The sequence below is a fragment of the Centropristis striata genome, chromosome 20 (genome assembly GCF_030273125.1).
Source record: "Centropristis striata isolate RG_2023a ecotype Rhode Island chromosome 20, C.striata_1.0, whole genome shotgun sequence".
In the NCBI taxonomy this organism is placed as follows: Eukaryota; Metazoa; Chordata; class Actinopteri; order Perciformes; family Serranidae; genus Centropristis; species Centropristis striata.
Window position 1 is genome coordinate 12,762,006 of NC_081536.1, and position 16,329 is coordinate 12,778,334.

Below are 16,329 nucleotides of genomic sequence, written 5' to 3' on the forward strand. Positions count from 1 at the left end.
TGACACAATTAGTCATGATTAATTAACTAATTATCAAAACATACGCAGTTAATATTAATAGCAAAAAAACAGTTGCAATATACACTGATCACTGTTGCTATAAATTAATTCTCTAAACTTTATGTATTATATACAATAGTGTTCAAAATAATAGCAGTCCAATGTGACTAACCAGATTAATCAATGTTTTTAGTAAAAAAAAAAAATTATTGCTACATGGCAAGCAAGGTACCAGTAGGTGTAGTAGATTCTCAGAAAACCAACAAGACCCAGCATTCGTGATATGCACGCTCTTAAGGCTGTGCAACACAGATGTGATTGGAAAGATTTGCAGCCCCATCATGCAGTTTTACCTGCAGCCACAAGGTGATGCTGTTTAGCTGCAAATAAGTAGCAAGCTCAGACCACATCTCCTTCCATCCAGTCGAAACAGAGACAACTGTTAAAGATAAGCAGATTTCTCTTACGTAGGCCCTTTTAACTACAATAAGTTCTATACTCAATACTTAAAAAAGGAGAGAGACTCTAACAACTGACATATATTAGCCTAGTGGTCGCTGCATCATAAATACCATTTGATTAATTACAATATTTCCCCTGAAGACAATGAATGTTACTTTACGCTTCTCTATTTTCCTTCCTTTGACCTCTTAACAGGGTTAGGGTTAGTCCCAAATGTCCTGCAGCCGCAAAGAACTGAAACTGCTTGTAAACTTTTAGGCGTCTAGTGTCCATAGCAGCAAATCAGAAAAAGGAAGAAAATAAAAATTAAATTGGAACATATGTGACAACATTTGTGAAGAAATGTCAAGTAAAGATATGTCAAAAAAAATGTAACAAAATGTAAATCCGCTAAATAACATGACCAACAACAATAAATACCCACCAAATAGAAACGGTTACCAAAATTGTTGCCATTTGCTGTAAATGAATTGCCCGAATTGAGCATATTTTACAGAGTTGGAGGGTGAGTGGGTGGATTGTCAGAGTAAAGGCAGCTCTCCACAATAGGAGGAATGTCTCAGTGTGTCATTATGGTGTCCATGTCAATGCATGTTTGGTATTGTAAGTATATGTTGTAAACATCTGTGAGAATGGGTCTGCTTTTTCTCATGTTCTGTAAATATACATCAGACAGCTTCCATGATAGGAATAGTATTGTTTTACAGCCAAAACTCTGGAGGGGTTTTATTTAGCATTCCTACTCTGGAATGAGCATGATGACTGTAAAATGAGTCAGACATACTGTAATCAACTTTACATTATCTTGTGTGCACACAAACCCACAAGCATATATGATGAGTGGATGTGATTTTGCTTTAAATGCATGCAGTAAAAATGCCTTTCAGAGGAAGCTAATTCTGTATAGATAGTGAAATACCACACGGAAGAAAAAAAACTTTCAAAATTAAAATAGTTTCGTAGACTCTGGCATAGTTTTTTTAAACAATGGACAGTGGAGGAACTTTTCTTGCCTTTTCTCCGAGGCACAGCTCTTCTGAGGGTGAAATACAAATAACTTGGGTTTGAAGCATGCTGTGGAATTTTCTGGATGCTAAATTTGGTTTTTGTCTGTTTTCTTCTTTCTCTCTATTAAGCACATTTCAGTTTCAAGAGTCAAGCATGTAGGAACTAACAAATCCATCCCTCTATTCTGCCACGAGCAGCTGCCAGCTTTTTCTTGATGAACGTTTGGTTCTTTGAGCTCTAACTTTGGGTACAAGCAGTAGGAAAATATTTGTTGAACTCCACAGGCTTCAGCACTGCTGTGAACTTCTAAGTTGTTGTTCCACATTAATTGCAGTTATTTCCTCATCAGATTCAATTGTTGGTGAGCTCTTCTGTTTTGCAGACTCTCCTCTCGCAGACTAATTGTAAATTGCTGCCATGTCCTCTCACGGCTTTGAGAGCAGCAGAATAATTCCTGTTGTGTATTTGTGTGCATTCCAATCACGACTCTGTGAGAGCGAAGGGACGTTACCACCACCCCCCATTACCACTAAACACCACTGTCTCCTCTTTAATTAGCCATTCATAGAAGGAAGATCTACACGGCACTGACACTTTTACCACGACAGATGGAGCTTTTTTTCCTCCCCTGAGGTGCGTACACCTGCATGTGCACACACACATTCACGCCTAAGCATATGTACATGTTTCCAGTTGGTTAAGCAACAAAGCAGACAGATACACAAACTCAAATGTTTCCGCTTGCAGCGTCCCTGCTTGTTTCTTTTTTTCTCTTTGTGCCTTTGTTAGTTAAAGTGAATGGGGTGCTTGGGTCTATGGGACTGTGCTGATGTTTATGTTGGGAGGGATCCACCCTGCAGCAGATCCCTCTGCAGAATCAGACCAGAGACCAGGCGGCTCGAGCTGAGCCAAGCACAGCCAAGGCTAGCCAAGGTGTTTGTTACTTTTAGTTTAGTTTTAGTACCAAACTTTGTTGCTTTTAACCGAGTAGTTACCAAGAGGTACATAAGGAACAACAGTTAAATGTATAGCAAGATGACAATAAACTTTATTGGCCGTTCATGTGGAAATTTTTCTTGCAACACATGCTCCAACAATCACCAGAATAATATAAAACAGCATTAAAAACAATATGTCAGGTTAGAAACAGATTATGAAACAGGAATTAATAGTTTATTATTGATATATTTTGATTTTTTTTGGTATTAAACGTGTAAAATAAGACTACCCATCAGTTAATCCATAAACTTTATCTCAGAAACAAATATTCACATTATTCATATCCATATTATTATTCATATCAACATTTCTATTTTTGAAAGCATTCTTATTTTACAGTATTTATTCACACCTGCCTAAAACTTTTTTTCACAGTACTGTACATACAAATGCACATACACACATATATACACATATATGCACATACATATATGAAGTATATAAACAATATACAGTACATATATCTCGCTGTATCAACTTAACTGTCATCACAGCCCTTCTTCCATCTTAAAAAACAATATTTCTTTTTTATATCTTCTTGACCTGAGTATTGTTTGCTTGAGTTCCATTTATTTATTTACTTGTGTAATAATTTGTACAAAACTGAAAAAAGATGACACAAAAACTGGCAAATGCTATGCAAATCAGTATATGAGCCAGTCAAGGTATATAATAATTCATTCTGAGACATCTGTGATTCTCCTGAGCGCCTAATGAATCACTCTTGATTAATGCTGAATCAGGTGCTAAATGCCACTAAACTAATAACATGTCATTACCTCCTTTGTTGCCAATGCACTACCTTACATGAAGGGGTTTAACTATGAACTAATATTCATTTATAATACAGGAAAGCGCCTCATTATTGGGTTTTTGCCATTTTGCAGCTGATCCAGCATTAATCAAAAGTGTCTCATTAAGTATGTGATCATTATGCAGATTCACAGATAAATCATTACACATTGCTTCTGTAAAACTTATGCATAGCACGTGAAGTGCTTGTTGTTGCTGTTTTTCCTTAACTTGTCTCAATTTGCTGTGCCATATTTTAAGGTGTCACCATTCACTTTATTGCGTGGATAACTGTGAACAATGCACTTTGGACTTTACCCATAAAAACGAGAGGTTCGTTTCCTACCCACATCCAGATTTGTAATTCCATAAACTATAAAATCAATATGCATACGGAAAAGTTTCCTGAGGGCTACAATTACGCTGTCAACAGCGACTGGACTCTAGTATATGCACTGTTTCAACTAAATGTCAATCTTTGCAAAATAATATTTATTAAGAATTCCTTACGAGTAAATAATGGCCTGCATATGCTGCTTCTCATTCAATTTTCCCTTCTCAACACGGTCCAGTTTATGTCTGTGAGTCCACTTCAGGGAATGCATAGTCCTGGCATTAAGAGGGGGATTGTGTGCCAGTTACAGCCATAAATCCCAAAAACAGAGCAGGTATGGTTGAGAGTGTAGCTGTTTGTCTTTTCATTTGTATATATTAGGATATAATCTCTGTCCCTGTGCCTATGCTGTGCTTAAAATATAGTGTTGACTTTCTTTTTATGGCTGTGGTCTGCCTCCCCGACAGATCATGAATATTTGTATGTGTGTGTGTGTGTGTGTGTGTGTGTGTGTGTGTGCTTTTTCCTTCCAGCTCCCTGCTGCAGCTTCTGTGTGTGTGTGGGGCCACACTTGATCTACATGTTAAGACCCACATTCGCGGATTATTTATTCCGGCTTTTTGCCTCCAAGGACTGAGGTGTTGATTCCTCTCTTCCCAAGTGGATTCCTCTTCGTTACATGTATGCACACACACACACACACACACACACACGCACACACACGCACACACAGCCCAGTCTCCCCGCAGCCTCTCCCTTCGGGCACGGGTTATGCAGTGTCATGCAGGTTAGGTCTCTCTCTGGGGGTTTGCCTGCAGGCAAATCTGAGAGAAAAGACATAGAGTGAGTGGGGAAAAAAAAGAAAAAGAAAGATACTTGGAGTAGATTTGTATTGTGAATAGAATCAAGGGAAAGAAAGAGGGATCTAGAGAATGAGAGTGAGTTCAGGCAGGGTTCTGGGGGGGTGTTGTGTGAGGAGGGAGAGGAGTGGGGGAGGTAGGGGTGGAGTCGGGGGCTCTGCTATTTGTAGATCCTTGTGATGGATGACTGGTGTGTGTGTGTGTGTGTGTGTATGTGTGTGTGTGTGTGCGCGTGTGTGTGTGTGTGTAAGAGAGAGAGAGACAGAGAGAGAGACAGAGAGAGAGAGAGAGAGAGAGAGAAAGAAAGAGACTAGCTTTTTTTCTCTTTCTGCTCTTTCCCTATTCCCTCTCTCTTCAGGCAAGCAGAGCAGAGCGGGACTGAGTGAGAGGAGGACAGAGACGCAGACGTGTGCAGACCAGAGCACAGCAACTCCACAAAGACAAGAGAGGAGAAGAGTTTGCAAGGAAAGAAAATAAGAGAAAGAAAACAGCTTCTTCTTTTTTTTTACATCAGCAAACTGTGGTGGATACATGAAAGAAACCTAGAAGAACAAAAAGGATTTGCTTCACAGCTAAGAGGAAAATATTATTAGTTATTTTTTCTATTTATATTCACCACAATTTTATAATTATTTTAGAGGACTTGCAAGGTGCAGGACTCTTTTTTTGTGCAGAAAGAGAAGTAAGGGGTTTGTTGAAGAAGAGCTGGCAGTGGTGGTGATTATGCCCATCAGAGGAAGCTGTTTTGGGGCAGGCATGGGCAGGTTGGCCGGGCAGCCACTCTGGATGTGGTTGGTGATGCTCTCTGCTCTGCTCTTGGGCAATGCCAGTGCCTGCCCAGCCCTGTGTACCTGCAGTGGCACCACAGTAGACTGCCATGGACTGGGTCTCAAAACCATGCCAAGGAATATCCCCCGCAACACTGAAAGACTGTGAGTACCATCTGTACTCCTTGTGTGTGTGATAGAGAAACTCTGACTGTGTCCCTTCTTTATCCACTGTTTCCCTTCTGTATATTGTAGTGGTGCACATGACTTTGCTTAGACTGAAAGAGAACAATAGCTCTGCCTGTAAAGCTGTGTGTGTGTGTGTGTGTGTGTGTGTGTGTGTGTGTGTGTGTGTGTGTGTGTGTATGTGTGTCAGTCAGTCACTTGCTGGCATTCCAGTCAGGTATAAATAGGCATGAGGGACTAGAAAGAGCAGGAGCAGATGTGTGTCTTTCACATGTGTCCATAATTTACTTACCTGCTTGTTTATGCTCGCTGCGTATATTTCATATTTCTTTCTAAATCCTGGAAGAATATTCAAAGGAATGTCATTTTGCTCCACTTTTTAATGCAGCATACATTTAAAAAGTAAAGTTTGATATAAAGGTAAAATCTTTAATTTTTCTGAGACTGAACCAGATGTTCTGTCTGGTCCGGTGGGCACCTTGAATTCAGTTTGGGAACATGTCTCCCTCACTTATATCATGTGTCCTGTCTGCAGCACTGTGACTCTCTTTATCTCTTTTCCCCCTTTTCACTTTCCTCCACTCCTGGGCCAAAGACTCCCCTCTCACCCCCTTCTCATGCCCCTGAAACACTCACTTCACAAATTGTTAAATCATGTAGAAAATTAAGCAAATCTGTTACTTAAGTGAGTCTTGCACGAGTATCACGTAGCTGTCTTGTAAAACGGAGGGAGGATGGGAGATGGAGGGAGAGTTGAGGCAGACGCCGGCTTGCAGAGTGGAGTTTCTCTGTCTTTTCTGACATTCCTCTGAAATATTCATCGGTAAATCAGAAGTGAGGAGTGCAAGGGGAAATAGATTGTTCTATTTCAGCTTTTAGAATATCAGTCCTGAATAAAACATGCGGTGGGAATGGAGGAGAGAAAGCCTGTGTCAGAGGCAGCGTTGGCATAGTGGGAGCTAGCTGCATATTTTATGCTTTTCATATTTAATTTCTAAGAACACCTTTTTTTTTGGTTGCCTGGCGGTCTGCATGTTTCCGGGTTGCAATATGTGCACATGCTGGTTCAACATTGAAGCACAGAGGAAACACGGTCATTTTGTGGTTTCCTTTTACATGAATGGCCATTCACACTGGAAATATACCCTGCCCCTTCACTCAAGAGCATTTTTGTGTTAAAAGTTGTTTGTGCATTCATAAGGTCATGTACAGCAGAGGATTTTATCGTTGTAACATCTTTGGATGTTTTCAAGCACGTCTAGCACACTCAGGATGCTGCATTTTAAACATGATGCGTATAAAGGTCACGTGTAATTTATTCCTGGGTCGTTGCCCTTTTTTTTTGATGTGTGTGTGTGTGTGGTGGTGCATGTATTAGCTGTGTGTGTAGGTCATGGAGAAGGTAGCCAGTCCCCACAGAGAGGCACCACTTAACAATAGTCTATCGTCTTCTGCAGGCCGTTACATAGGGTGATTCATCAAGGTGATTGTGCAAGTCAACGCAGCCCACCCTGCCACATGATGGTCCCATGTGCATAGCAAGATTTATGTGTACACTTTTGGAAAAATGTGTGTTAATGTGAAAGAAATTCTCTAACCGCTACTGGGGTCAAATATGAGTAATGAGTAAGTCATGTTTTTATAGAATTGTCCCAGAAGTTGGTGGCCTTAGTCTTTAGGATAAAATGTTAACGGAACCTTCTCTTTGCAGGAATTCATTTAAATTGCAAACATTTCAGTACTGCAAAATGTACTTGCCTGACTTTAATGGAAGGAGGCGGCGTAGTGTTAGTGTTGGGAAGGAAGGCAGATGCAGACTTGAGAAAGCTAACAAAGTAGAAGACGTTGCACTTTACTTTGTCAGTCTGCTTTGCTGTATAAATATGGATGCATATGTGTGTGTTTGTGTTAACGTATACAGGGTGATGCTTTTGGGAGATAGAGTGTGTGTGTTCGAGAGGGAGGGGGTTGGTTTTAGGCGAAAGTGTGCGTTTCTGGGGTGGGGTGTGTGTGAAGGGTGTTGAGACAGACAGCAGAATCCCATTTGCACTTGTCAGTGTGGGTTTGCATCAGGTCTGACCCCTGCACTCCTCAGACTGAAGCCTGTAATGAGACTGTGAGCTGCACGTATTAAAATCACACCCCGCCTCGTACGGGCCACCGGCCGCTCCCTCCCCCGCTGCTCCCTCTCTGCATCCATCCTCTCTCTCACCTCTTTCTTCTTCCTTCTCTTTATTCATCTGGTGAAGCAAAATTACACTGATATCAGGTTATGCTGATACAAATAAATTTATTTATTAAAGTGACCAGTAAAGGATTTTAGTTAAGCTTTTTCGGTGGACAGGTAATTACCAAAGCTGCAGCCCTCCTCCCTCCCTGCTTTATCTCTAACAGCCCTGCTGTTTAGATTAAGTGTGTGTCTCATCTGTGAATGAGTTGATTTGCAAAACTGGAGAAGCCGTATGTGTGTGTGCACCTTCATGTAATTGCAAAAAGCACAAAGAGCAAAAAGAGTATTGATGTATTTTCTGTGCCAGATAATACCCTGTGCTGCGATTCGGGGGTACATTGGAGCTCCTCCAGAATATGGGAGAAGGAGGCTGCACACCATATGTGTGTGTTTGTGTCGTGCATGCCTGTATAAATCTGATGTTCACTTGTGTTTGTTCATAAACTTGAGCATGTGCCTCCATATGTGAGCATGCGTGTGGTAAATATGTAATGCTAGATGAAAACACATGAGGTTTGGTGCTGGGTGGAGATGAGGGGCTCCCTTGCTTTGATAACCATGATTATGTATGGGGGGGTGTGGGGGGGAGGGGGGTTGTAGGTGTGTGTGCATGTGCCAGGGAATGCCTGCGGTGTATTTGGCACCACCACATAGCTGGTACAACTGACAGCTCACCGGCCACCTGATCCATAATTTACCCTGACAAGACTGAACATAGCCTGCCCACTTCCTGCCAACTCTGGCTATGTGACTAAAGTGGAAAGAACGAGATGGGAAAAGACAAAGAAGTGGGGTGAGGGGTGGAGCTGTGGGGGTCGAGAGCAGGATGAGAAGATCCTTCAAGGCGAGGCTGGCACAGTAACTGAGGTGGTAATGAAGGGATTACTGCGTAGAGAGGAGTGAAGAGATGTGTAACTCCACCACAAAGCTAATGAATGAATTAACAAGATTATGTTGTTTATTATGAAGGGCAAAACAGGTCTATCCCCGAGGCACACTGAAATTCATTCAAGTTCTTTTTTTCCCCCTTTTTTTTTACAGTCTAATATATCCATCCTCATAGCCGGTAACTCTGTGAGGAGTGATAATGCCTGGAATGAAGATCATTCAGAGAATGTTTATGCTCAGTGGAGGATTGTGAAATTACAGGCCTGGGACTCAGTCATTTCAATTTACTGCCTTTGCTACAGCTGTGGTCTTTTCTCTTGTACTGAGTACTGATGGGGACAACATCGCTATAGCGGAGTTCAGCATTTTGTGAGCTGTCTTGAGTGTCCAGTCGATATAAGATTTTTCAGACTGATTCTGTTTTTAGAGGGGGAAAATTCACATTGTTACTGATATGGCAGTAGATAAATTGAATTTCTGGGCCCGGAATGAAAATAGACCTTTCTCATGTGGATTGTGCAAAGATTTTGCACTGGTATGACGATGCGAAGGTACTTCGAAGGCTGTTTTCCTACACAAATAACGCACTTAAAGACTATTTTACTGTAATTATTATGCATTATACCTACAATACATTGTCTACACCACCATCTTTGAAGGAGTAATTCTAGACTTTTCAGCCATCTGAGGAGAGAAGTTTTAATTTTTTATTTTCAAAAACACAGCATTGTCCACATTCATCCTTTATATGTTCTGTAAAAATGTTCATATCAGACAACATATACGCCAATAACAATGGAAATGTATATGTAGATAAAATCGGGTGGCCGTACATCTGTGTTGCTCTAGTCTTGTGAGTCTGTTGTGCAGTACTGTAGGTATTGTAGGCCAGAGAAGTTCACGTGGCATTCTGTGTTGTTTACTTTACAATTGGTCCAATCATTCAGTCTCCTTTTTCCATTTTACATACATGCACCATAAGTGTGTTGCTTGTCTAAACAGAGTGATGACAGTCTGCTGAGCATCAAAGCCAGCTGCTGTGTGTCTAAGCTCACCTCACACTGCAGCTACTTTATGGAAGTGTGTGATTGCACTCATGAGAGCTAAGAAATGACCCCATCAATGTGGGATGTGTATGTGTGAAAGAATGCCTTCCAACACCAATGCATGCTCTTTCTTTCTTTCTTTTCTTCTTTTTTTTTTAAACTTGTGCACATCTGACATGCTGATATATGATGTGTGTGAGCATGTGCATATGCGAGTGTACATGCATGATTGCTTTGCACGCCTATCTAAGAGTGGCTGTATCTCAGCAGAGCGTGAAAATCGAATTTGGAGAATCCACCTAGATCACCTTTCATCTCTCAGAAGTCCATCTTTCCTTTTAACCCTCCTGGCTAGCCGGTAAGAAGCTGGCAATGAAGAGTGAAGGGTGTGTGCGTGTGTGTGTGTGTGTGTGTGTGTGTGTGTGTGTGTGTGTTTAAAATGCACATCAGTGAACACTCTCCTGATGTTGTAGATACGCCTTCATAATCCACATTTCACGCTAGTCAAGGTGCTTTTGATGTGATACAAGTTTGAGAGGAAATTATTGGCAGCAATCCAGATTCAAGGGCCACTTGAGATCTGCATCAGTCTGCACACTTATCATATCAGTGATCTGTTTAGTTTAACATTTGAGAGTTTTAATGTATTCTATTGAAGTTGGCTAAGTTAATCAGCAGCGTAACGAGGTAGCTCCTGGCCCCAATGCAACACAGGCAAAGCGAAGCTATCACAATCATACTTATCATAATGTAATGTCAGTAGTGTATTAAACTCTATTCCTCAATTATTACTAGAAAATCAGACTGCCGTGCTATAAAAGTGGAGTCCTTATTGCAAGGCCAAGATAGTGAAAGACATAGTTAACCTGACATAAACATTAGTGACAGCACTCCTGAAAACAGATGTAGACATAACCTGGAAAGGCACCAACATAAATTAATTCACGTTTCTGGATGGCACACTGGTGCTAACTTTGTGTCTTTAGCTCAGTGGAACAACTAGTACTGGCTTTGTTGTCCTTTTTTAAGAAATGGCCTATTTTTGGACATCTTTCATTCTGTTTCATGGCTGCTTCTTTTAATTTTTTGTTTCTAAAATCAGCTTGTACTCAATAGCTCAACCTCTCTCATATACTGACTCAAAGCTTCGCTAGCCATCTAACTCTTCTGTTATTTTATCACTTGGCAGTACGCATGTCCTTAATTATGCTACAATAGCCCAGAATTCTCCGAGGGCACACATTTTTGATAATGAAATAATATAATAATATAAAATAATAATGACTAAACTTTATGCTTGTATTTAAAAAAGTGTTTTACATTATTTATAATGAAAGGGGATCAGATGACTTGGCTTGAGAACTATGTTATCAGAACAGTTTTTGTGTGAATTGTGCAGATATGCAGGTGGCAAGTTAAAAGGGTGAATCCTGCGTCCAGGCCCAAAATTGTCCCGCGCCCTAATGCAGGTGGATTACCTTCACTATGGGTGTTTTACTGTTGGTCTTAATTAAAAAAAAAAAAGATTCATTGATTAATCTGTCTGTTTTCTAAATTATTCTATGAAAAGTTTTGTACATAAAATGAGTTAATGAATCAAATGTCTTGTTTTTTCTAACCAACAGTCAAAACCACTGGAATAATATAAGATTATAGCAACAAATCAAATTCTCACATTTAAGCCAACCAGTGAATATTTGGCATTTTTGCTAGAAATATGACCAAAATGATTACTTGATTGTCAGAAAAGTTCCACAAAGATTTTTTTTTAATCACTTAATTGACTGATCGTTCCGGCTTTTGCAGTGGGGGATGTCTGCTAGCAGATGAACTAATCTTGCTAAAGAGCTGGAGGAATGCAGATATCAGCGAGCTCAGTGGGGGGATAGGGCCGCGCATAGAACAACTCTTTATTCTCAGAGATCAACAGACAGATCCGAGCACACATGCAGCATCCATCAAATTACCAGTCATCAGCGCACATCTGTCAGGCAAACGTCTTCTCGGTGTTGTGTGCGGAATAACTGAAACATAATAGATGTGGCAGAGCAGATGTTTCATCCACATGATACACTTTACAGTCAAAGTACACATTCATACAGCCTAAATGCCTTCATGCGGGACTTAAAGCCACAACAGAACCTCAGTGTCTGTCACTGAACAAACTACAGACATAAACCATGAAAGACCTTTCAGTCTCTGCTTCTACTACAGCCCTGTGTGTGTTCAGGAACACTGGAACAGATGTTTAATTGATTCACTTCGGCCTGAGCGTGTCATAAGTTATCCATGTTTGATCCGAAAGTGGTTGTATGCTACTTTCTTCTCTTGTCTTTTCTGTGGCTCCTCTTTCCCGTCTTGCAGTATCTCTTGCTATCTGTCTGGTTTCTGCTTACAGCAGCATCTGCAAGGTTGTTGTTGCGGTGTGAAGGCCGGGTAAAAACAGCAAAAGACAGATGCTTGGGTTTTGGTCCCTGACTTTTACCTGTAGCTGTTTATAAAATTAGAAAAGCTCTGCAAGATGCAGACCCTGCACAGGTCAGGGGTCTGAGAAGAGGTTATGTGTGTGCGGATGCATGTCTGTGTGTGTGTGCACGTCTGTATGCAATGCATGTGCAAGATCTGCTTGATGTTTACCTTTCCTACCAGTAATCTTGCTCCCGAGGCCTGAATGAGCAGAATCAAAATGGTAAATAGCCCTTGAAGAGCCTAGGAGCTGGGAAAACATTCGCAGACACTCTCTTGCACACGAACACACACACACTTAGATGCTCGCTGATACACACAGACACACATACTAAAAATGTACAGTGGAGGGCCTTAACTGCTCGTATGAAAGCTACATTTCAATGGAGAGGGAGTGTTGTTCAAGCTCCACAGAAATCCGACCTCTTAGTGTGGATAGAAGTGTTCCAATTGCGTTTAAGAGTGTGTTATTTTGGTCATGGTGGTCTGCTTTCTCTCTCTCTCTCTCTCTCTTTCACTTTCTCAGTCTCTCTGTCTTTGTGCAGGAGCCCACATGGTACCTGCCTGGTTCCGTAGCCTGTTGGACCAACTAGTATGTAGGTCACTTTCTCCTCATAGTCTACCAGGCCCCATTTCTACACTGACGTTTCCCAGACAGCCCGTCAGCCCCGCGGCTACTCGCAACACTCCACCACACTGCTCCACACCGTTGCTTTCAGGCAGCTAACAACAGTGTCAGAGCAACTCTGTCTTCTTTCTGTCTCTCAGAGACTCTATCTACTTTTCCCCCCCTTTCTCTCCTCCTGCGTGCTTCACGGCTGTCACGTCCATATGTCGTAGAGTCTGGAGGAGGAATTCTTCACTCTTCCGCAGCTTCTCAACCTGTTCAGTTCATTCATTAGGGAGGGTGCTCACTGGTATGGTCAAACAGCATTACCAGTGTGTGATTGTGGTTAATGAGCATCCATGCTCTGTCTGTACGAGACCTCAGGCTTCTGATCATCAGATTGTTTCCACAGCGAGGAGTGTGGAAAGCACTGTGCCACCGATCCTCAATCAGCTGGCTTCTGTCTTCCCTGCCAGGCTAAAGCTGTTCAGGACAAATGGTCCTGTTGCGCTCACAGCAGCGATACAGAATGACTGCACTGCAAAAGATAAGCACCTTGATAAGTCATTTAGGTTTCATTTGAAAGAGGAAGGTGACAAGATGGGTTTACTTCCTTGCATAATCCTGACTTATTGACCTTGTGTGGTTTAGAGTGAACTTTGACATAGCAAGATTCCCCAGTGTCCAGTCTGACCTCTAGATAAAGGATTATCATGTTGCTGTTTTCGTTTGTCCTTGCGAGTGTGAGTGCGTGAGTGTTAAGGCAGGGAATTAAATGTTTGATAAAAGGTGTACTATTTTCAACTTGTGAAATGCTTTTGTTAGCCTGTAGTCATGTTTGCTACATTGTTTCTTGTCCTGCCTTCTTTTTTGTCAGTGAGTTAGTTATGTGGCTGCAAGCATAAGACTATTAAACACAATCACAATCAAAACAATAGTTTATGCATGTTATGTTATTTGAGATGGGGGTACACAGACCTTCAGTTAGCTGCTGTAGCAATTCAAAATTCAGCCATTGACAGGCGAGCAAATTAAATGCACCAGTTTCCTGAATAAAATTACAGATTTGCATTGCAAATTGCAAAGTTGACAACATTTTGGATAATGTATTTTTTAATACAGAAATGCTACCTTTAACTAAAGGTTGTTACAAATAGTGCCTATCAAGTCTGCCCCCAGGAGTGAGACAGAAAATGCAGTGCTCCCTCAAGAGTCAAAGGTGTGGCAGCAGTTTAGCTGATTAAATAAGATGGGCAGCTTCACAAAACTGTTGAGATGTGTGATCTGATCAATATGACTTTTTGCTAGCACATAATGTCCCATTGTGTCTATATTCATCTCAGCTCTGCAGTGTTTCTGCATAAATTGATCATTTTGGTGAAAAGCTACACAGCCAACAGTAGTTTTATCTTTTGATCATTATGTTCTTTTGCTCTGGCCAACTCCCAGCAGAACTCAATTGCCTTTCCCACAGGCACTGTTTGTGTACATGCCAGTAGGTGTGCCTGTGTTCATTCCCTGATACAGTATATTTATATGGTCTTTGTGTATGTGTGCAAGAAACAGAGCACATGTGGATATTTGTATCTGTGTGAGCGTGTCTGTTCGCAGACCTTAGCGAGCCGGTCTGTTTGCTTATCCTCCCTCTTGTGTTGGGGTTTCATTTCATGTAATGTTGCTCAATTCGAACCAGGTCCCCCTCAGCCGAGGGACCCCAGCAGCTGGCAGAAATAAACATAATGAGTTTTTCAGCATTGTAGCAGCGCTCTGAGCCCCTTTGAATTATAGAGATGTGGAGCGGTGGAGCATAGCTGCCGCGTGTCCACCCGAGGGAAGGTGCACCAGGAAGTACTCCCAGGCATCAATCAGCTTGAGACGGAAGATGAAGAGGGATTAGATAGTGATGTCATAAATCGCCTGCTCTCCAGGAAGTGTGTCAGCGCTGGGAATCCTTGCAGGAGTTTCCAGAGGATAGAATGGATTTGACTGAAGCAGTTGGAGGTGGAAATCCTCTGCTGTAGGAACTGGGAGTTATACCTAATAATTTTCTGCCTCTAAAGTAATACTGCAGTACTGTAATGTGAAAACCCACACAAAGTCAGTACAACAACACATCTGTTGAAAGGGACAAATGTGCCTTTGCTGCTGTGCCAAAGCCATTGCTTAGTCTCCTTTGATTGTAAAACAAAGAGAGTAGGAGTGACTGATATTGTAACTAATAAACAACAGATTTTACTTTGAGGCATTGACATTTTATATTACTTTGGCATACAGTGCCCTATTTAGATGTGGGATCAACACAGAAACGAACACCACTCACTGAAGACTCCAGGATTTATGCATGTCGAGAGTCCATATTATCTTACCTTTCTATAATCAAAGGGCAGATATATTGTTTAGTTTAGTTGTTTAGTTTAATCCGAGACCAGAAGTCACACAGTAATACAAACAAACACATAACAGAACGAGGCAGTGGAAGATCAACAACAGAGTATTTTACACTGTATCCATGCTGTCAGAAAGCCTTTTCCAACGGGGAACTTAAGCGGTTACGTCGATCTCTTGAAAGCCACCAGACTCCACTAACAAAAAACAGCTATTTTACCGTACAGAACATGAAAGTTGCTTATTTATTGTTATTGTTGTCTCATTTGGACAGTATATTATTGCTAAAATGTGACCTGAAATAAAGTGGTGTCCACAGGTGTATATTCTGTGTTGTGATTTTGAAAGTTAGCACAGCTAACATTGACTCAGCTAGTGGTAGCAGTCACCTTATTCTTTTGATTAGCTTATTGTGGTAACCGGGCTGTTTCCATTACAAAAACCTGGAAAAGAACACAAATTTAGTCTGCCTTTTATTTTTGGGTTCACCTAGATTTGTTCATTCATGCAGAATTGAACACCAGAGTCACAGACCATGTGTATACCACTACCGTGTGAGTGTGTGCATGCAAAAATTACTTCCCGGTCTAATGCTGATGTGAATCCCAGCTACTTTCCATCAGCCGGAGCAACAGAGCATCCAAACAGACAGTGGAGTAACTTGGCAAGTTTCTCCAGAGACAGTTAACTCCCATGGGTCAGCAGACATCTTCAGATGGGTCAAACAACAGAAGCTTTAACTCTATATATGGACTATAAAGCCCAGTGCCCCACTTTATAAGGAACGCTTCCCCTTTTTATGCAAAAGGCATGCTTGGGTTAGTGGATTTCATATAACGGTTTACTTCAGAAGGTCACGTCAACATGCACAAGACTTCAGTCCTTGCAGCAGATGAGTCACTGTGGGAATGTCATTACCTGGGCAATTTTAAAGGACCTGGTTATCACCTGGGCAATTTCAAGCACTTGAAAACATTGCATAGACTCTGTTCCAAAATGTCAATGGAAAAGGTCAGAATATGTCATAAACAGTGTGCATTCTGACTAGCTGAAACATCATAGGCTGCTGGTGGCATTTAAGCGTTGCCTAAATGTCACAGCATTGCTGAACAGGTGCATGGCCAATATGGTTTTTGAGATGGATACTTTCAGCAGGATAATGCATCATCGTTTCCAGGAATACTAAATGTAGTTCAGTTACCAGATCTCAGCTAATAAAACACAGTGAGATGTTGCATAACCAATTTGATTAGTCAACTCCAGAGTAGGAACTATGGCATGTCTCTTATTACAGGATAC

General features: G+C 41.3%; 1 protein-coding gene across 3 annotated transcripts in view; it reads left to right on the top strand.

The window, feature by feature from the left end:
• Positions 1–4,885: 4,885 nt before the first annotated feature.
• Positions 4,886–16,329, top strand: part of slit1a (slit homolog 1a (Drosophila)) — a 98,235-nt gene continuing 86,791 nt past the window's right edge. For all 3 annotated transcript variants that reach the window (XM_059359214.1, XM_059359215.1, XM_059359216.1), the window contains exon 1: positions 4,886–5,387. In XM_059359214.1, the coding sequence (XP_059215197.1) occupies positions 5,179–5,387 (209 nt within the window). In that variant the 5' untranslated portion in view covers positions 4,886–5,178. The remainder of the gene's footprint in view (positions 5,388–16,329) is intronic.